We start from the raw sequence: 22,646 nt of genomic DNA on the forward strand, positions 1-22,646 counted from the left end.
CACACACATATATATACATACACACACACATATGTGTGTATATATATATATATACACACACACACATCAATACATACATATATATATATATATATATATATATATATATATACACATACATACATACACACACATCAACATTATCAGACCGAGCCCTCATCACAAATATCCTCAATTCACAGTAAAGGAGTGGTCAGAAAAATTAGAAAACAAATTCCAAAGGTTGTCTTTTGGTCTTTTTGATTGTTTCCTTCGCTGTGCAGAAGCTTCTTATTTTGATGAAGTCCCAACAGTTCATGTTTGCTTTTATTGCCCTTGCCTCAGGAGAGATAATTAGGAAGAAGTTGCTACAGCCAATGTCAAAGAGATTCCTGCCTGTAACCCTCTAGGATTTTGATGGTTTTCTGCCTCACATTTAGGGAGAACATATTTGCAAATGACATAGCTGATAAAGGGTTAGTATCCACCATCTATGAAGAACTTATCAAACTCAACACCCAAAAAAGAAATAATCCAGTGAAGAAATGGGCAGAAGACATGAATGGACATTTCCCCCAAAACATACAGATGACCGACAGACACAGGAAAAGATGGTCAAAATCACTCATCATCAGGGAAATACAAATCAAAACGACGAGGTATCACCTCACACCTGTCAGAATAGCTAACATTAACCACACAGGAAACAACAGATGTTGGCGAGGATGTCGAGAAAAGTCAGAATGCAAACTAGTGCAGCCACTCTGGAAAACAGTATGGAGGGTCTTCAAAAAGTAAAAAATAGAACTATCCTACAATCCAAAAATTTGCACTAGATATCTACCCAAAGGATACCAAAACACCGATTCAAAGGGATACATGCACCCTGATGTTTACGGTAGCATTACCAACAATAGCCAAATTATGGAAATAGCTCAAATGTCCACTGACTGATGAATGGATGAAGAAGTTGTGGCCTGGAATATTACTCGGACATCAAAAAGAATGAAATCTTGCCATTTGCAACAACATGGATGGAGTTAGAGTGTACTATGCTAAGCGAAAAAAGTCCATCAAAGACAGAGAAATACTATATGATTTCACGCCTACGTGGAATTTAAGAAATGAAACAGATGAGCATAGGAGGAAAAATGAGAGAGGCAAATCATAAAACATATTCTTAACTATAGAGAACAAACTGAGGGTTGCTGGAGGGGAGGGGAGCTGGGGGGATGGGTTAAATGGATGATCAGTACTAAGGAGGGCACGTGTGATGAGCACTGGGTTTTATACGTAAATAATGAATCACTAAATTCTGCTCCTGAAACGAACATTACAATATATGTTAACTAACTGGAATTTAAATAAAAACTTGAAACTACAAAAAAAAAGAAAAAAAAGAAAAATTCGAAAATTTAAAATGAAATGTCTCATCGGGGCGCCTGGATGGCTCAGTTGGTTAAGCATCCGACTCTTGATTTTGGCTCAGGTCATGATCTCGTGGTTCATGGAATCAAGCCCCACATCGGGTTCTGTGCTGACAGCACCGAGTCTGCTTGGGATCCTCTTTCTCTCCGTCTCCCTCTGCCCCTCCTCAGCTCATACTTGCCCTCTCTCTCTCTTTCTCTAAAAATGAGTAAACTTTAAAGACAAAATGAAGCGTCTCATTAGAGCAGACTTTCTTCACCAAAACATAAACGCTTCAGCCAAGAAAGATACAAGGATGGCAAATAAGCGAAAGACGTATCTGCTGAACATCATTAGTCACTAGGGAAATGTAAGTTAAAGTCACCATGAGATTGTAATACACGTTCATTTAGAATGGCTAAAATTAAAAATAAAATACAGACAATGCTAAATGACGACCAAGGTGTGGAGCAACTGGAACTTTCATGCATCATTAGTGGAAATGCAGGACAGTAGACAGCCTGGAGCACAGTTTGGTAGTTTCTTATAATGTTAAATATACAATCCCCATAGGACCCAACATTCCTATTCCTGGCTATATACACTAGAGAAATAGGCACAAAAATCTGTACACAAATGTTTATAGCAGCTTATTCATAACAGCCAAGAACCGGAAACAACCCAAATACCCTTCAGTAGATGGATGAGTGCATAAACTATAATATATATTATATATATTTTATTAATTAATGGAGTATTAACCAGCAAGAATGGTCAACACTTAGCCAGATGAAGCTGTGATACATACAGTGTGGATGAATGTCAAAAGCATTATGCTGAGTGAAAGAAGCCAGCCTCAAAAGTTTACATATGGTATGAGTTCATTTATATGACACTCTCAGAAAGACAAGCCTGTAGGGGTCTAGTGGTTGCCGGTAGTTACAGATGTGGTGAAGGATGATTATGAAGAGAAAACAGGAGGGGAATTTGGGGAGCTGATGGGACTGCTCCGCATCGGATGACGGTGGTGATTATCTACATTTATACCTGCATTAAAATGAATAAAACTGTACCCCCAAAAGATAGTGAACTTTACAAGAATTGTTTTTTAAAAATCCGTTTCCTTATCTGTAATATAAGGGTATTAGGTTTGTTATGAGAAATAAGGTTTTTTTCTTCATTTATTTTATTTTTTGGAGACAGCATGTATGTGAGTTGGGGAGGGGCAGAGGAAGAGGGAGAGAATATGAAGCAGGCTCCATGCAGCACGTGACCTCACGACCGTGAAATCATGATCTCAGCCAAAACCAAGAGTCGGACACTTCACAGACTGAGCCACCCAGATGCCCTGAGAAAGAAGTCAATCTATGTAAACTATTGGAAACACTGCCTCCTAGTCATAACAGTCTACAAATATTTGCTATTATTATTTCTACCAATGTATTTCTTAGGAAAAAAATATAGTGATTCTTAGGAAATATGTTTTACATCATCAAAAGAATTGCCCATCCACTTTTCAACACTCTGAAATAGTTGGCAGATTATATAGCTCACTAATATTAACTGAGATTAAGGAATATCGCCATCGACCATTTTGCTACCTCATTCCAATTTCAGAAATTCTGCCCTGCCAACATTTCATGCCAGCTGTCTGTTGAGTAGCTATTCTAACCAGAAACCCTGGCCCATCTTATACTGAGTGCTGAACACACAGAGAAAAATATGACATGGTCCCAGCACCACAAGAACTGCAGGTGTATGGAAAGAGAGGGATAAGAAACAAAAAAACCAGACACAGGTAAGCCAAATTCTATATATGAAAACAAAATCCATCACCATCCCTCTCCAAAGTGCCATGTTCTTGTGGAGCCTTCTCAACTAACATTCTCCAAGCATCAAAGATGCTTGAAGTGAAAACCTTAGAGTAGCTGCTAACATCTCCCTTTCTTGGTCTTGGATATAAAAAATAAATGATAATCAATCTCTGGCAATTATGACAACCAACGAACCACTATCATGCTGACTCAATGTTGGGGATTTGCTTTAAGAGGCTGAAACAAAAAGACTGGGGGCGGTGGGGGTACAAGGCTGACAAATGGTAACAAGGATTAAATACGGGTGATGGTTCCACTGGGGCTCATTATGGTTACTCTTATTACATTTGGCTATATTTATAAATTTCCACAGTAAAAGCTTACGGGAGAAATAAAACCTATATCTACTTTGTAAGTCTTTAGTAAAAAAAGCCAAAACTATATATATGGACCAGGAAAACATTAAAATATTAGTATTGTTATCTCTACAACCTGTGGTTACTGGCAATTAAACTTTTCTCTTGTGGAACCTGGGTGGCTCGGTCGGTTGAGCATCCAAAGTCAGCTCAGGTCATGATCTCATGGTTGAGCGTCCAACTTCAGCTCAGGTCATGATCTCATGGTTTGTGAGTTTGAGCCTCATATCGAGCTCGCTGCTGTTAGCATGGAGCCCACTTCTGATCCTCTGTCCCCCTCCGTGTCCCTTCCTCACTGGTGCTCTCTCTCTCAAAAATAAATAAATCTTAAAAAAAAAAAAAAGGAAAAATCCCTTTAATAGAGAACAGAACCTTAAAAAAAAAAAAACTTTTCTCCTTATACCTCAGGTATTTTCTTAATTCTCTACAATATGCCATCATTATTTCTATAATCAGAATATGAACTATAAATTTCTAGAATTGAAGTTTTAAATATTTATTTATTTATTTTGAGAGAGAGAGAGAGTGAGCAGGGGAGCAGCAGAGAGAGAGGGAGAGAGAATCCCAAGCAGGCTCCATGCTGTCAGCACGAGCCCGATGTGGGACTTGATCTCATGAACTGTAAGCTCATGACCTGAGCCGAAATCAAGAGTTGGATGCTTGACCAACTGAGCCACTCAGGCACCCCCCTAAGATTTAGTCTTTTTAAATTAAAGTATAGTTGACATATTATGTTTCAGGTATACAACACAATGATTTGATAATTCTACACATTATGCAATGCTCCCCACAATAAGTGTAATTATCATTTGTTACCATACAAAATTAATACAGTATTATGGACTCTATTCTGTACTTTTTATCCTTGTGACTTATTCTATAACTGGAAGTTTGTACCTCTTAACTCCCTTCACCTATCTCACCCATCACCCCCAGCCCTCTCTCCTTTGGCCACCACCAGTTTGTTCTCTGTATTTATCAGTCTGTTATTGTTGTGTTTGGTTTTTAGATTCTAATATAAGTGAAATCATATGGTATTTGTCTCTCTCTGACTTATTTCACTTAGAAGTATAAATATTATTCCAAATAAAATGCCGTTAAATTACAGATGACTGAAAATATCTTATCAAAAACTCAAAGTTCATTGACATAGCCTTCATGGCCCTCTACAAAAATCCAAAACATGCCTTCTCAACATGATACTAAGCACAGTAAGAACTAAGGCAATAGGTTGAAACCTAACTCAAATCCCAGCTCAGCCTTCCTAGGTGTGTGACCTAGGACAAACAACTTATGCCCTCTGTGTCTCCCTTTTCTCATTTATAACATGGGAATAACAGTATCCATGGGACCCCATAGGGCTCTTGTTGGGATTGCATATGTTAACTCACATAAAATTTCTAGGATGATGTTTAGCATTAAATGTTTAAATAGACTCGTTAGGAGACAGGAAGACGGTGGAAGAGCAGGAGGACACTAGGCTTGCCTGGTCCCACAAACGCAACTAGGTGACTATTAGATCAAGCTAAATACCCTAGAAATCAACCTGAAGACTGACGGAACAAATTCTACCACTAAACAGAGAGAAGGGGCTACATCCAAGAAGGTAAGAAATGCAGAGATGTAGTTTAGGGGAGAAACAGATCCTGGCTGCTGTCGAGGGGAGGGTGCCGCGATCGTGGAAAAGGGAGCGAGAAAGAGAGGAGCACACCAGGGACACCCGAGGAGAATGTTTCTCCATTGTCAATGGCTTGCAAAGTGAGAGGGGCTGAATTTTGTGCATTCTTACAATTGTGCGGGGCTTAAAGCCTAGAGGTTTTTTGGGGTTTTTTTTGCTTTTTGTTTTTTGGGTTTTTTCCCTGCATGGCATTTTTTAATTGCACAGGTAGTTTTAAATAAATGGAGGAAACACCTTCCAAAAATTACACTAGCAGGGAAATATTCTGTCAAGCACTTACATAGTAAACTTCCACAGTTTTACATAAGGTTCTTGATACTTACTTTCACTGTACACGAGGGAAAGGAGCCCCCTCAGGCAGGTGTTCTCTCTGCTTTCAGAAACAAACTAAAGGACCTAAATTGGAGGCAAGCCTGGGATGCCAAGAAGGGGGAAGAGAAATGATAATGGGCCATTCATAAATTCCATGTCCAAGCCACTTGTTCAATGGCCCTTACATAATTTTAGGGCAAACTACTGCCCTTATGATAAAGTTGTGATCTGAAAAGCTGTAATTCTGGATTATAGTAATATATCTCAGTACCTTGCTAGATGATAAAGACAATACTTAGGCTCACCTATAAGGTTTGAATAGACAAATACTTTAGAGGAATTCCCTAGGACTTTACAGTCTCTACTTTGAAAGCCTGGAGCTTTAAAAGTCAAGGGGCTTGGCTGAGATAGAGCCCAGAAGGCTCTTGAAGAGAAGCTGTTCTTGAAGAGAAAGACAGGCAAACAACCGAGGGGAATGCAGCACGAAAACAGCAATCTGAAGAGCAGCTGGGGCACACGGTTGGGAGATTATTTGCTGTTCTCAGAACATGTCCCCGAGAGGCAGCATTCACAGAGACACCTCCCCAGGATAAAGGAGGTGGCCCGGCACCATTTCCCTCTCCCATCCCTCAGCATAAGCACAGAGCCACCTGCAGAAAGCAGTACAGCACAGATACTGGCTGCCTAACCTGCCTGCACCAAGCCCCACCCTGCTGTGCTCCAGTGGAACTGCCTTTTCAGTCTCGGCACAGTGGGCCCCTCCCCCAGAAGACCAACACAAACCCCTGCCCTCACCATGTCTCCAGACCAGAGAGTTTTATAGGGCCTCAGTTCCAGTGGAGATGGTGAAGAGACTCATTTCACAAGCAGACCAGAGCACACCTATTTAAAACTCACCAAATTTAGGCCAGGGACCAATCACTGCCCACAGTAGGCAAAGAGAGCCTCTGCAGACAACTGGCCTGAAGGACAGAGCAACCAGAACACAACAGCAGAGTGCATGCAGCATACACTGTAGACAGCCTGAAGTGCCAGGCCCTGGGAAATACATGGCTTCTTTTTCACAAGGTCATTACTTTCAAGAGCAAAGACACAACTAGCTGTTCTAACACAGAGAGGCAGGCAGACACTTAGACAAAATGAGAAGATAGAAGAATGTATCCCAAACGAAAGAAAAGACAAGTTCACAGCTAGAGATCTAAGTGAAACAGGTATCACTAACATACCTGATAGAGAATTTAAAGCAACAATCATAAGGATACTCAGCGGACTAGAGAAAGAATGGAGACGTTAGTGGAACCCTTAACACAGTGATAAAAGAGTTAAAAAAGAGATGAAGAGTGCAATAAATAAGATTAGAAACACGCTTGATGCAATGACCAACAGGCTAGAAGAAGTATAAGAACAAATTAATAACCCAGAAGACAAAGTAATGGAAAAATATAAAGCTATATAAAACAGAGAAAGAATTATGCAAAACAAAACTTAGGGAACTCACTGATTCTATCAAACGTAAGATTTGTATCACTGGAGTCCCAGAAGAAGAAGATAGTCAAGGGAGCAGAAAACTTATTTGAAGAAATAATAGCTGGAACTTCCCAAATCTGGGAAAGGAAATAGACATCCAGATCCAGGAGGCACAAGAACCCCCAACAAAATCAACAAAAGCAGGCCAACACCAAGACATATTGTAGTTAAATTTATAAAATACAGCGACAAAGAAAAAAATCTTAAAACAGCAACACAAAAGAAGTCAGTAACTTACAAGGGAAAACCCATAAGGCTAGCAGGAGAATTCTCAATAGCAACTACAGGCCAGAAGGGGGTGGCATGATATTTTCAAAATGCTCAATTCAAAAATTCTGCTGCCAAATATACTCTATCTAGCAAGGCTATCATTCAGAATAGAATGAGAAAGAAAGAGTTTCCCAGACAAACCAAAGGAGTTCACGAGGACTAAACCAATCCTGCAAGAAATATTAAAGGGGACTCTGAATGGAAAGGAGAGACCAAAAGTGAAAGTATGAAGGCAAGAAAAACAAAAGCAGTAAAAATGAATATTTATGTAAAAACTCAGTCAAGGAACTCTCTCTCTCTCTTTCACACACACACACACAAATATAAAATATGATGACAAATATAAAAATGTGGGGAGGAAATGAGAAAAGAATAGGTTCAAACTTAAATGACCATCAAGTTAATATAGATTGCTATATGCAGAAGAGGTTATATACCAACCTAATAGTGACCATATTATCAAAAACCACTGATAAATATGCAAAGAATAAAGAGAAAGAAATCCAAATATATCACTAAGGAAAATAAGCAAAACATGAAAGAGAAAAAGAAAGGATCAGAGAAAACATAAAACAAGTAATAAAATGGCAATAAATACATATCTATCGTAATTACTTTGAATGTAAATGGACTAAACGCTCCAATCAAAAAACATAGGGTGTCAGAATGGGGGGGGGGGGGGAAAGACCCCCTACATATGCTGCCTACAAGAGATTCATTGTAGACCTAACGACACCTGTAGATTGAAAGTGAGGGGATGGAGAAACATTTACCATGCAAATAGATGTCAAAAGAAAGCCAAAGTAGCAATACGTACATCAGACAAACTGACTTTAAAACAAAGACTGTAACAAGAGACAAAGAAGGGCCCTATAATAAAGGGGACAATCCAGTAAGAAGATATAACAATTGTAAATATTTATGCCCCAACATGGAAGCTCCCAAATATATAAAACAATTAATAACAAACATAAAGGAATTAGTTGATAATAATACAATAGTTGGGGACTTTAACAGCCCACTTACATCAATGCACAGATCATCTAAGCAAAAATCAACAAGGAAACAATGGCTTTGAACGACACACTGGACCAGATGGGCTTAACGGATATTTTCCAAACATTTCATCCTAAAACAGCAGAATACACATTCTTTACAAGTGCACACAGAATGTTCTCCTGACTAGATCACATATTAAGTCACAAATCAGCCCTCAACAAATATAAAAAGACTGAGATCATACCACGCGTATTTTCTGACACAACACTATGAAACTTGAAGTCAATCACAAGAAAAAATCTGGAAAGACCACAAGCACATATAGGTTAAATAACATGCTGCTTAACAATGAAAGGGTCAACAAGGAAATAAAGAAGAAGTTAAAAAAAAAATCCACGGAAACAAATGAAAATGAAAACACAACAGTTCAAAACCTCTGGGATGCAACAAAAGTGGTCGTAAGGGGGAAGTATATAGCAATAGAGGCCTACATCAAGAAGAAAGGGGAAAAAAAAGAGAAAAATCTCAAATAAACAATCTAACCTTACATCTAAAGGAGCTAGAAAAAGAACAACAAACGAAGCCTAAAGCTAGCAGAAAGAACAAAGATTAAAGCAGAAATAAATGATATAGAAACTAAAAACAAAAAAACAAAACAAAACAAAAAAACCAATAGAACAAATCAATGAAACCAGGAGCTAGTTCTTTGAAAAAATAAGATTGAATAAACCTCCAGCCAGACTTATCAAAAAGGAAAGGGAAAGGACCCAAATAAATAAAATCACAAATGAGAGAGGAGAAATATCAACCAATACCACAGAAATACAAACAATTATAAGAGAATATTATGACAAAATATATGCCAACAAACTGGACAATCGGGAAGAAATGGATAAATTCCTAGAAACATATAAACTACCAAAACTGAAACAGGAAGAAATAAAAACTTGAACACACCAATAACCAGCAAAGAAATTAAATCAGCAATCAAAAATCTCCCCACAAACAAAAGTCCAGGGCCAGATGGCTTCACAGGGGAATCCTACCATACATTTAAAGAAGAGGTAATATCTATTCTTCTCAAACTATTTCAAAAAATTAAAAAGGAAGGGAAACTTCCAAATTCATTCAATGAGGACAACATTACCCTATACCAAAACCAGACAAAAGACTCCACTAAAAAAGAAAACTACATCCCTGATGAACATGGATGTGAAAATTCTCAATAAAACACTAGCAAATCGGATCCAATAGTACATTAAAAGAATCATTCACCATAATCAAGTGGAATTTATTCCTGGGCTCCAAGGGTGATTCAATAGTCACAAATCAATGTGATATACCGCATTAATACAAGAAAAGATAAGAACCATACAACCCTTTCAACAGATGCAGAAAAAGCACTTGACAAAGTACAATATCCATTCTTAATTAAAAAAAAAAAAACCTGAAAAAAATAGGTTTCGAGGGAACACCTCAATATAATAAAGGGCATATACAAAAAGCCCACAGCTAATATCATCCTCAATGAGGAAAAGTTGAGAGCTTTTCCCCTATGGTCAGGAACAAGACAGGGATGTCCACTCTCACCATTGTTATTTAACATAGTACTGGAAGTCCTAACCTCAACAATCAGACAACAAAAAGATATAAAAGGCATCCAAATCGACAAGGAAGAAGTCAAACTTTCACTATTTGCAGATGACATGATACTATTTTCACTACTTGCAGATGACACGATACTCTATATAGGAAATCCAAAAAAAAAAAAAAAATCCACCAAAAAACTGCTACAACTGATAAACAAATTCAGTAAAGTCACTGGATTCAAAAAAACAGAATCTGCTGCATTCTATACGCCAATAATGAAGCAGCGGGAATCAATCTCATTTACAAGTGCACCAAAAACAATAAGATACCTAGGAATAAACATAACCAAAGAGGTGAAAGACCTGTACTCTGAAAACTAGAAAACACTGATGAAAGAAATTGATGAGGACACAAAGAAATGGAAAGACTTTCCATGCTCATAGGTTGGAAGAACAAATACTGTTAAAATGTCAATACTACCCAAAGCAATCTACACATTTAAGGCAATCCCTAGCAAAACACCACCAACATTTTTCACAGAGCTAGAACAAACAATCCTAAAATGTATATGGAACCACAAAAGATGCTGAGTAGACCAAGCAACCTTGAAAAAGAAAAGCAAAGATGGAAGCATCAGAATTCCGTACTTCAAGTTAAATTACAAAGCTGCAGTAATCAAAACAGTATGGTACTGGCACAAAAACAGACACCAAGATCAATGGAACAGAACAGAAAACCCAAAAATGGACCCACAATTATAGGGTCAATTAACCTTAGGCAAAGCAGGAAAGCATATCCAATGGGAAAAAGACGATCTTTTCAACAAATCGCGTTGGGGAAACTGGACAGCAACATGCAAAAGAATGAAACGGAACCACTTTCTTACATCATACACAAAAACAAATCCAAAATGGATGAAAGACCTAAATGTGAGAGAGGAAAGCATCAAAATCCTAGAGAAGAACACAGGCAGTAACCTCTTTGACAGTGGCTGTAGCGACTTCTTTCTAGACAGGTCTCCTAAGGTAAAGGAAACAAAAGCAAAAAATAAACTACTGGGATTACATCAAAATAAAAAGCTCTGCACAGCTAAGAAAACAATCAACAAAACTAAAAGGCAACCTATAGAATGGTAGAAGATATTTGCAAATTACATATCTGATAAAGGGTTAATATCCAAAAAAATGAAGAACTTCTACAAATCAACCCCCAACAACAAATAATGCAGTTAAGAGATGGGTCGAAAACATGAGCATACAAGTCTCCAAATAAGGCAGTCAGATGGCCAACAGACACACGGAAAGAGGCTCAACAACACTTATCATCAGGGAAATGCAAATCAAAACCACAATGAGATACCACCTCCCATCTATCAAAATGGCTAAAATCAACGGCAGAAGAAACAACAATTGTTGGCGAAGATATGAAGAAAAGGGAACCCCCTTACACTGCTGGTGGGAATACAGACTGGTGCATCCAAGGTACAAAATGTAAGGAGGTTCCCCAAAAAGTTCTAAATAGAACTACCCCACGATCCAGCAATTGCACGTCTACGTATTTACCCAAAGGATATAAAAATACTGATTCGAAGGGATACATGCACCCCGATGTTTATAGTACCATTATCTACAACAACCAAATCATGGAAACCCCTCGACTGATGAATGGATAAGGAAGATGCAGTATATGTATACACGATGTAATATTACTCAACCATGAAAAAGGAATAAAATCTTGCCATTTGCAACAACATGAGTGCAGTTAGAGTCTTACGCTAAGTGAAGCAAGTTAGTCACAGAAAGGCAAATACCATGTTATTTCACTCCTGTGTGGAGTTTAAGACACAAGCAAAGGAAAAGAGAGAGGCAAACCAAGAAACAGACTCTCAAGTATAGAGAACAAACTGATGGTTACTAGAATGGAGGTAGTGGAGGGATGGGTGGAATAAGAGGTGGGGATTAAGGAGGGCACTTGTGTTTTTTTAACCCTTCCTTCCTTCCTTCCTTCCTTCCTCCCTCCCTTTCTTTTTTTTGGGGGGCGGGGGGAGCAGAGAGACAGAGAGAGAGAGAGACAGAGAGAGAGAATCTCAAGCAGGCTCCAAGCACAGCTCAGAGCCCGAGACAGGCTGGATCTCACCACCCTGGGATCATGACCTGAGCGGCAACCAAGGGTCAGACGCTCAACCGACAGAACCACCAAGCCGCCCCCAAGGAGGCACTTGTGATGACCATCAGGTGCTGGATGTCAAAGCACTACATTGTACACCTGAAACTAGTATTACACTGTATGTTAACGAACTGGAATATAAATAAAAACTTCTAAAAAAGTAAGTACAATCCTTATTACTCGTGCCCAAGTACTCCCCCATCCCTTCCTGTATTTAAACAAAAGTCAGGGCATGTTCCTGGTAGAATTTGCAGATGCGTAAAGGAAATATCTTCTCCCCTGAGAGGAGATAACCTAAGAGGAAGAAAGATGCTAAGTCCTACTCAGGTGAGGCTCTTCCAGGAGCCAAAGCGTCATTCCCCCCTCCCAGCAGCCTTTTTCAACGATGTCCAGGCTGGGGAAGGAAAGGAGGCTCAGAGAAATCACAACTTCATCAGAACTCCCATGTACATTACAGTGGACAGTGCAGACAACATCCGGGAATAACCCCTACAAAAACCTACATTTAGATTAAAAAAAAAAACAAAACAAAACAATTGGGAATCTGGGTGCAGCTTCGCTTTCTTCAGGGATCTGAGAAAGGCCAGGAGCCGGAACTCTGACCCCATCCCAGGTTCACAGAAGCTTTCAGGGGACTGAGAAATTAAACGGTACTGCTAACAGGGGCCTTTTTTTTTTAAACCCCAAGCCAAGCTCTAAGTCCTCCACTTCTCCATCCTCCCTTAACTCGCAAAATAACTCTATTAGGTAGACGCTAATATCCACTTGAAGAAGAGGAAAGAGAGGCAGAGACGCACAGAAATTCTCCGAATATGCCACCGCTGGGATGCGGCAGCATTGGCTGGTGGTCGGGGAAAGGGCGGGGAGGCGCAGAGCCAGGAGGAGACCCTCACGCCCGGCGAGGTGGGAGCCTGGCCCGACCCCGAGCCGGGGATGCGCCCACCGCCCCGCAATCCACAGAGCTCATTCAAAGGGAACACCAACCCCGCCCTTGGCCGCAGGCGGCTTCTCTTCCCCAGCGTCCAGAGCCTGGTCACCGTGGGCCAAGGCAATGGGAAGCCAGGTCAGTGCGGCCGCGGGGAGGGCCCCCGGGGAGGCAGGAGCTCACCTTTCGCGGAGGAACGAAGGCCGCGGCCTGGCGTACCTGGAGCGGAAGCGACTCTGCCTACAGAACCCCCCCCACCTTGGACTACGCTTCCCAGAATTCCCGGCGGGAGCAGGGACGCCGCCTTGGCCGCCTGCGGCGGAAGTTATCCAGCCTCACTGAGTTCCGGGACTACACTTCCCAGAATTCCCAGGCCACCTCGTCGCCTTCCTAGGGTGGAAGTGTCGGCTGTCGCAGCGAGAGGCTGGATTGTATTTCGGAGCCTGCGGGTCGGAGCGAGTTCCGTAACCCCGAAATGCTGATGTACTTCTGTATTATCTCCAGCCAACCATGCAAGCGAGGCGTCTTTCGGGAGCGTGATGCGTCTGACCTTGTGCAGCGGTGGACTGCAAATCCCGGAACCTCCTGCGCAGTGGCCTTTCCTCAAGGCTCTCCTCTCTCTTTGGGATAGTCAGTATTTGGACAGGCGGTATTCTCTTTTGGATAGTCAGTACGAATTAATTCTATACCGTTAGTGGAGCTTGGCCGCCCCCTCCCCCGTCGTTTTCTTGAAAAATTTTTTTTCTTCCAAACTAAGTGACAAAAACTAAGAAAAAACTCAACCAAAGCAAACTATGGAGCTGTTCTAAGAAGCTACCTCCTAGAGACCAGTGAACTGGAGAAAGAGTAGAGGGGAGGGGATTATGGAAAGGAAGGGATGGCGGGGTGGGGGTGGGGAGCGGAATGCAGATACTAAAAGGACATTGTGCTGACCTATACAGAGTATTGAATTTGACAAATAGAGTCTCAACCTTACTTTGACTGGATTGCCTTTTTTAGTCTATATGGGCATGCATGCATTTAGAACCGACAGTGCTACCTACCCTGAAGTGTTCATCGCAAGATCCACAAGAATAGACGTGGATGCCAAGAATCCACAAGAAGCAGATGCAACCATTGATTGATCAGGCCATAAAGCAGAAGCAACAAATGTTTTCCACATTTCCTTGGCTTTAATTGCTGATTGTGAAACGTGAGTCATAAGGCAAATGGGAGGAGCTATACTGACAGAGACAAATGTTGGAAACCTTTATAAAATCTTGAAGTATTTTTCTTCTTTAAGCTTCTAGTATCACATCACTGATCTTCTCCCTGCGCTAGACATAAAAACTTTTAAGTTGTCTTATGGAGGACGTGATTCAGGGAGGACAGGAGATGAAATAATGGCTTAATCCAGAAAAATCTGCAAAGAGAGAAAAGAGAAGAAAAAGTTTGGTTGCTCAGGTTTCTCCTGGGGAATAAATATATTATCGTTTTCCTCTATGCTGGAATATTAATTGTATTCAATGCTATGTCACTTGAGCCTCTTATAATCTAGAACAGCTCCCCTTCTTTTGTGTGTGCCCTTGACCTGCTGAAATAGTAACTCGGTTGGCATGTAGGATTGCTCACATTCTGGATTTGTCTAATGACTCTTCTGGCATGCGTTGTCCTGATGCCAACGTTTTCTGTAAAGTATAAGTTAAGGCCTAGATTTTTGGCAATAATAAGTACAGTGTGGTGCTGAAAAACAGCTGAATGAGGTCAAATACAATGTCCGACTGAAACTCTCTCAAATGTTGGGCAAGTACTGTCACTGAGGAGTGAAGGAAAAATGACAGGACAGGTGTAGATACCAAACGAAGACACCTTTTACAATCTGTATAAGCAAGAAAGAGAGTTTTGTTTAAGCCCAAGTTAGGACAGCTGCCCGGGAAACACTCTTCACAGGGAAGAATGTGTTCTGGAGAATGAACAGTTTTCAAAGGATCGTATACCTTTTTTTACATCTTATAAAAGCTCAACAGGTTATAGACTAACATGTATGCAGGGGTCACAAGTTTTCACATCAAGGAATGCAGGGAGATGGAGCACTGCTGGCTATCTTAAGGACAAGATGGTTTTCCGTTACGCTACTCATTTACAGAGCAGGTGCACAATGCATGCTTGGTGGGCCGTACATCAGGCTTTTGGTTTAGACAAAGTTTATGTACAATCAGGCTGACTTCGACAGAAATCTAAAATGGCTTCCCTTATATCTCAGGCCTTTAGAGAGTTTTTTTTTTTTTTCTTTCTCTCATCACATCCGTTATGTGAAAATGGTCTGTGGCTCAAAAGGACCAGAATCGATGTAAGAAATCACGTGGGGTACCGAATTAACAACACAGGAAACAACAGGTGTTGGTGAGGATGCGGAGAGAGGAACCCTCTTACAATGTGGGTGGGAATGTAAACTGGTGCAGCCACTCTGGAAAACAGTATGGAGGTTCCTAAAAAAAAGTTAGAAATAGAACTACCCTGTAATCCAGCAATTGCCCTACTAGGTGTTTACCCAAAGGATACAAAAATACTGATTCAAAGGGATACATACACCCCGATATTTATAGCAGCACTATCAACAACAGACAAGTTATGCAAAGAGCTCAAATGTCCATCAACTGTTGAGTGGATAAAGAAGTTGTGGCATATACATACAATGGAATATAACTCAGCCATCAAAAAGAATGAAATCTTGCCATTTGTAATAACGTGGAGCTAGAGTGTATTATGCTAAGTGAAATAAGCCAGTCAGAGAAAGACAGATACTATATGATTTCACTCATACGTGGAATTTAAGAAACAGATGAACATGGGAAAAGAGAAAGGCAAACCGTAAAACAGATTCTTAACTATAGACAACAAACTGATGGCTACTAAAGGGGAGGTAGGCGGGGGATGGGTTAAATGGGTGATGGGTATTAAGGAGGGCACTTGTGATGAGCACTGGGTGTTGTATGTAAGTGATTAATCACTAAATCCTATACCTGAAGCTAATATTACACTGTATGTTAACGTGGTTTTTTTTTAAACATTTATTTATTTTTGAGACAGAGAGAGAGCATGAATGGGGGAGGGTCAGAGAGAGAGGGAGACACAGAATCTGAAACAGGCTCCAGGCTCCAAGCTGTCAGCACAGAGCCCGACACAGGGCTCAAACTCACAGACCGCGAGATCATGACCTGAGCCAAAGTCGAACGCTTAACTGACTGAGCCACCCAGGCGCCCCAACTAACTGGCGTTTAAATAAAAACTTGGAAGATTAAAAAAAGAAATAATACCATGTAATTCCTAATTTAACAACCCCTCCCAAAAGACAATGTTTTAAAAAATACCTAATAGTTTGTATATTAAGGAGGATCAATCTGATAATAGGTGAATTTTCTGGATAAAACGACAGGGAAATTTTAAAATGCAATAGACAAATTTTTACTATACTTCCACTCCCTGTAATAATAAAACAGGTCATTTGAATAAACCTCTGGCAGATGATGGGTAGATAACATTTTTTATTGAATTTTTTTTAACGTTTATTTATTATTGAGAGACAGACACAGAGCGTGAGAAGGGGAGGGGCAGACAGAGGGGGAGACAGACTCTGGAGCAGGGTCCAGGCTCTGAGCTGTCAGCACAGAGCCCAACGCGGGGCTCGAACCCACAAACCGTGAGATCATGACCTGAGCTGAAGTCAGTCGCCTAACCAACCGAGCCACCCAGGCGCCCCTAGATACATTTTTAAAGCTGTCAAGAGGCATCGAAAGACAAGGTGATGGAGAATTCGTGGGCTAAAATTCAGAGAAAGTGAGGGAGTCATGCGCTTGTGGTGACTTTTCTCATGGGGTGATAGCTGAAAAGCCTGGAAGGTCCGCAGCATTTTTGACACCCATTTGAGGGTAAGGGGAACAAAAGGTTCTGGCAAACGCTCCAAAATACACATCTTTTCAAGCACACATAAAATATTTACAAAATGGGATCACATGACGGGCCCTAAAGGAATAGCAACAAATTTCACAATGCTGAGATAATACTGGGTGTGCTTTCTGAATGTAATGAACTTCAGCCAGAACTCAATAACAAGAAAAGATTATTTTAAAACTCCCATGTGTGTTCTAATATAGTACTGTCCCTCATCTCCCAAACCACCCTTCTTTGCCCTGTTTTATGGCGCTGGGATGGAGGCTTTGCAGCCTATCCTTCTGCTTTGACATCTGGTTCCGTGTCAGTCTCTGCCGACAGAAGGAGACTGCAAGGCTGCAGAAGGAACAGACTTGCGACTTCTTCTGGGCTTCCAGGAACAGCACTGCCTTCTAGTAGCAGCTGCTCACTCTAATTTGCACCTTTTCCAACACCTGAAAACCAGTTTCATGGCTCCTCGCAGACACTATCAAACAGCCTCTCACATCCTGCTCCTCAGAGGTCTAAGTCCTAGAACTGCAGCACTCTTCCTCTGACTGAGCTCGGGAACCAGAGCCAGCTGAACACTCCTCCCACCTTGGCGGTTTGAGTTTCAAGATATCAGGACCTTCCTCCAAGCTTGTCAGTTTTAATAATCCCCGTCTCTTCACTTTGTCACCCCAGACCTGGGGGTCGTTGCTGATTGCTGTGCTTGTTACCTGCACCACGCCTTAGAATCCTCTGTTCTTGGGGCGCCCGGGTGGCTCAGTCGGTTGAGCGTCCAACTTCGGCTCAGGTCATGATCTCGTGGTCTGTGGGTTAAAGCCCTGTGTTGGGCTCTGTGCTGACAGCTCGGAGCCCGGAACCTGCTTCGGATTCTGTGTCTCCCTCTCTCTCTCTGCCCCTAACCCACTCGCATTCTGTCTCTGCCTCTCTCAAAAATAAACATCTAAAAAAATTTTTTTTAAATGAGAACAGATACATAAAATAGAAGACAAACATAGTACAAGAGGACTAAAAAGGTTATTCTTTGAAATGAGAACAAAAACATTGACAAATCCATGTGAAGATTTATTATTAAAACAGTTAGAAATCACAAATTACCAAGGAAACGAATGAAAAAGGAAACATCACTATACATTCTTATGGACATGAAGGGATACTCTGGGGAACTTAATGCCAATGAAACTGAGAACTTAAGTGAATAAATTTCTAGAGAATTTAAAACAGAATTTAAAACACACACCAAAACAGACACAAGAAGTTATCACAACTCTGAATAGAACTAGTACTTGAAATGGAATTTATTAAAAATCCACAAAGGAATTCTCTAGTCTGAGACAGTGTCATCAGTGAACTCTATCAAACATTTAAGGAAGAACCCATGCTTATCTTAGAATGCAATGGAATATTACTCAGCAATCAAAAAGAATGAAATCTTTCTTTTTTTTGCAACAATGTGGATGGAATGTTGCCATTTGCAACAATGTGGATGGAACTAGACTGTATTATGCTCAGTGAAATAAGTCAATCCGAGAAAGACAAATATCATATGATTTCATTCATATGTGGAATTTAAGAAACAAAACAGATGAACATAGAGAAAGAGAAGGAAAATAAGATGAAAACAGAGAGGGAGGCAAAACACAAGAGACTCATATATAGACAACAAACTGAGGGTTAATGGAGGGGTGGGATGGGCTGAATGGGTGATGGGCATTAAGGAAGGCACCTGGGATGAGCACTGGGTGTTACATGTAAGTGATGAATCACTAAATTCTACTTCTGAAACCAATACTACACTGTATGTTAACGAACTTGGGTCTAAATTTAAAAAGAAAAAAGAAAAAAAAAGAATTCTTCCTGAGAGTAACAAAATAGGAAACACTTTCAACTAATTTCCAACCAACACTGATCAAAATCTGTTGCAGTCTTTATTAGAATGGAAAATGGTAGGCCTATCTCATCGTAAACACACATGTAAAAATTCTATGCCATAACTTATTCAACAGTTTATAAAAAGATAACACATCATGCCTAGCAGACTTACCAGGAATGCAAAAAAACAGAGAGGTTGATAAATTAATCATCCATTCATGATGAGAAAATTTAGGAAACTGGCAATAAATTACAGCGAACATGGAAAGCAATGTGAAGAGTTGAAAACATTTGCTATGAGACTGGGAATAAGATAATGATTCTTACCCTAACCACTTCTACTAAATGTTGCTTTTGCCCCTTTATTCTTCAATCTTGCCAGCTTGTCTGATTAACTTTGATAATTTATACTAGATCCTTTGGATTTTCTATGCACAAGAGCACATGTTGACTTCAGGCTTGCAACAAAGGTGGCACTGCAGAGCTGTGGTAACGAGGAAGGTATTCCATACATGGTGCTGAGTTAAACTGGGTGGTGTCAACGGGGGAATAATGATCCCTACCTCAAGCAATAAGCAAAAATCTCATGCTGGTGGACTATAGAGCCAAATTTGAAGTATTTCTTATGAAACTTCCAATCTACTCAAGATATATACCCATAAGTACTGTGTGTGTGTGTTTACCAAAAAGACATGTATACGAATTTTCATTGCAGTATCATCCATAATGGTGATATGCTAGAAATACTCCAAATGTTTATCCATGATAGAATGAATAAATTTTTTCACAACGGAGCAGGACACAGCAAGGATATTGAACAAACTTTAGCTATATGCGACACCATGGGTGAATCTCATAAATATGATGTTGAACAAAAGAGCTAGGCAGAAAATAGGAGGTGTGGTATGATTCCGTTTATACAAAATTCATAAGACAGTCAAAATTGAACTATACTATTCAGGATGGACACTTTTGTAGTAAAAACATAAAGAAAATCAAAGGAGTCTATAAAAATTAGGGTAATTGGTTACTTATGATAGAGAAGGAAGCACCACGGTGCTGTGGGTAAGAGTGGAGCTTCTTCTGGGGTGCTTCATTTCTTGGTGTGAGTGGTGATTATGTAGCTGTCCATTTTCTGTTTATACTTTCACATGTATATTTATGATTGGGGCATTATTCTGAATATGAGTATTTTTCACATGCATAAAAATCAATGATATATGGATGTATGGTACATCCATACAATGGAGCATTATTCAGCAATAAAAAAAGTAACTATCAAGTTATAAAAAGACATGGAATAACATTAAATGCACATTGCTAAGTGAAAGAAGCCAGTTTGAAAGAACTATATACCACAGAATTCCAACTGTAGGGACAGTAAAAATACCAGTAGTTGCCAGGGGCTTAGGGGAAGGGAGGGCTAATCAGTTGAACAGAGTGCTAGTTTTGAGGCAATGAAACTATTCTGTATGATACTGTATGGTGGATACAGGACATAATGCATTTTTAAAAAATTTTTTAAACATGTATTTATTTTTGAGAGACAGAGCATGAGCGGGGGAAGGGCAGAGAGAGAGGGAGACACAGAATCCAAAGCAGGCTCAAAGCTCTGAGCTGTCGGCACAGAGCCCAACATGGGGCTCGAATTCACAAACCGTGAGATCGTGACCTGAGACGAAGTTGGACGCTTCACCAACTGAGCTACCCAGGCGCCTCTGACATTATGCAATTTTCAAACCCACAGAATTGTACAACACGAAGAGTGAACTCTAACGTAAACCGCGAACTTTAGTTAATAATAATATATCAATATTGGCTCATCAACTGTAACAAACATGCCACACTAATGCAAGATGTCAGTAATAGGAAAAGCTGTGTTTGAGGGGGGAGGCAGGTATATGGTAAATCTCTGTACTTTCTCCAAAATTTTTCTGTAAACCTAAAACTGCTCTAAAAAATAAAGTATTTTTTTAATCAGATCGGCTTCAAAGGAAAATGAATATATGGCAGAAAAGAACGTTTCATAAACTTGTTTTCAGAACTCAAAGGAAAAGCCTGAAGATAATGAGAATGTCTATAATGAATACAAACACATCAGTTAGGTGTATCTTAGAAACTAATTAGAAAAAAAGAGGATTACGGAAGGAAGCAGATTGTAGTAAGTAAACAATCAACAGAGGATGAACAAAATTTCTCCATGTGACAATATTAAATAATGTAACGAACAGAAATAGGAGAAGTGGGGGGCGCCTGGGTGGCTTGGTCGGTTGGGCGGCCGACTTCGGCTCAGGTCATGATCTCGCGGTCCGTGAGTTCAAGCCCCGCGTCAGGCTCTGGGCTGACAGCTCAGAGCCTGGAGCCTGTTTCGGATTCTGTGTCTCCCTCTCCCTCTGCCCCTCCCCTGTTCATGCTCTGTCTCTCTCTGTCTCAAAGATAAATAAACGTTAAAAAAAATTTTTTTTAAGACATAGGAGAAGGGGAGGAGGGAGAGGAAGAGGGAGAAGAGGGGGAGGGGAGTGTGGAGAAGCACTTGTCAACATTTGAGATATTTTTGAAATACAAGGTAAAGCTAAAAATCAAGTCAGTTTCAAAGGAATGAAACATAAGCCATGCATTTGAATTCTTTTCTGCAACATTAAAAACACTCAAAAATTATAATGATATCTACAGGATTTTGACATGAAAAGATTGTGTTCTTTCTATGGTCAGAAAATGTACTGTCCATGTGCAATATACTTGGCACACAAATTCAGGTGTGATTCACTTCCAGACTCTTCCTGGAAAATTATAGGTCTCTGGCAACAATGTGGACAGAATTTCCACAGACCCTATTCCTATTTTAATTACGTAGAAATGCTGAACAAAATGTAAAACTAAAAATAACATTTACTTATTCAATTATTTCCCCTACCACTCACATTCTCATTCTCTCCTGCCCCACTGGTAGTCATGCTGTGATCAATGTGCACCTTTTATGTGTATGCGTTTCTGTCAAATTGTGTGGGATTTTGTGTGTGTGTGTGTGTGTGTGTGTGTGTGTGAGTGTGTGTATATGTGTGTGTGTGTGTGTTATATATAAAACAAAAATTACTCATAACTTTTCTTTAAAAAAATTGTTTTAATGTTTATTTTTGAGAGAGACAGAGACAGAGACAGAGCATGAGCAGGGGAGGGGCAGAGAGAGAGGGAGACACAGAATCTGAAGCAGGCTCAGGCTCCAGGCTCTGAGCTGTCAGCACAGAGCCCAACGCGAGGCTCGAACTCACAAACTGCGAGGTCATGACCTGAACCCAAGTTGGACAGTTAACCAACTGAGCCACCCAGGCGCCCCATACTCATAACTTTTCAAAGCTATGTTCCCCCAATATTTTTACATGAAAAAAATTGTAATGTTTATACATTTTGAGAGAGAGAGAGCGAGCAGGGGAGGGGCACAGAGAAAGGGAGAGAAAGAATGCGAACTCACCAGCTGTGAGCTGAGATCAAGAGTCGGATGCTTCACCAACTGAGCCACCCTGGTGCCCCTTTAATGTGGAGAAGAGTTGGAAGAATTATAGTGTTCACCCATATACTCACAGCCTAGGTTCTAAAATCAGCAATATTTATTTCTTAGCTCTCCACCCAGATGTCCTACCTATCACTTATGTATCCAATTCAGAGTCCTATTAAGATACAAGACATTAACATCACCCCAGAAAATTCCCTCGAGAGACTTCCCAGTCAATGTCTACCCCTTTCCCCAGTAGCAACCACTGTTTTGACATTTTTTTCAC

The 22,646-nt window shown here is 40.3% G+C and overlaps 2 protein-coding genes across 5 annotated transcripts in view; both read right to left on the minus strand.

The window, feature by feature from the left end:
• Positions 1–13,358, minus strand: part of ZNF112 (zinc finger protein 112) — a 32,113-nt gene extending 18,755 nt beyond the window's left edge. The window contains exon 1 of the mRNA XM_015070726.3: positions 13,267–13,358. The gene's annotated coding sequence lies outside the window, so the exon portion shown is untranslated. The remainder of the gene's footprint in view (positions 1–13,266) is intronic.
• A 731-nt stretch (positions 13,359–14,089) lies between these two features.
• LOC106973614 (zinc finger protein 285) overlaps positions 14,090–22,646 on the minus strand; it is a 52,419-nt gene continuing 43,862 nt past the window's right edge. For 2 of the 4 annotated variants that reach the window (XR_003413561.2, XM_053209907.1), the window contains one exon: positions 14,090–14,485. Coding sequence is in view for 1 of the 4 variants with exons in the window: in XM_053209907.1 (XP_053065882.1) it covers positions 14,442–14,485 (44 nt within the window). In the remaining 3 variants the exon portion in view is untranslated. The remainder of the gene's footprint in view (positions 14,486–22,646) is intronic. The other 2 variants (XR_003413563.2, XR_003413562.2) reach the window with 2 other exon arrangements.

Source organism: Acinonyx jubatus, chromosome E2 (genome assembly GCF_027475565.1).
Source record: "Acinonyx jubatus isolate Ajub_Pintada_27869175 chromosome E2, VMU_Ajub_asm_v1.0, whole genome shotgun sequence".
NCBI classification, from domain to species: Eukaryota; Metazoa; Chordata; class Mammalia; order Carnivora; family Felidae; genus Acinonyx; species Acinonyx jubatus.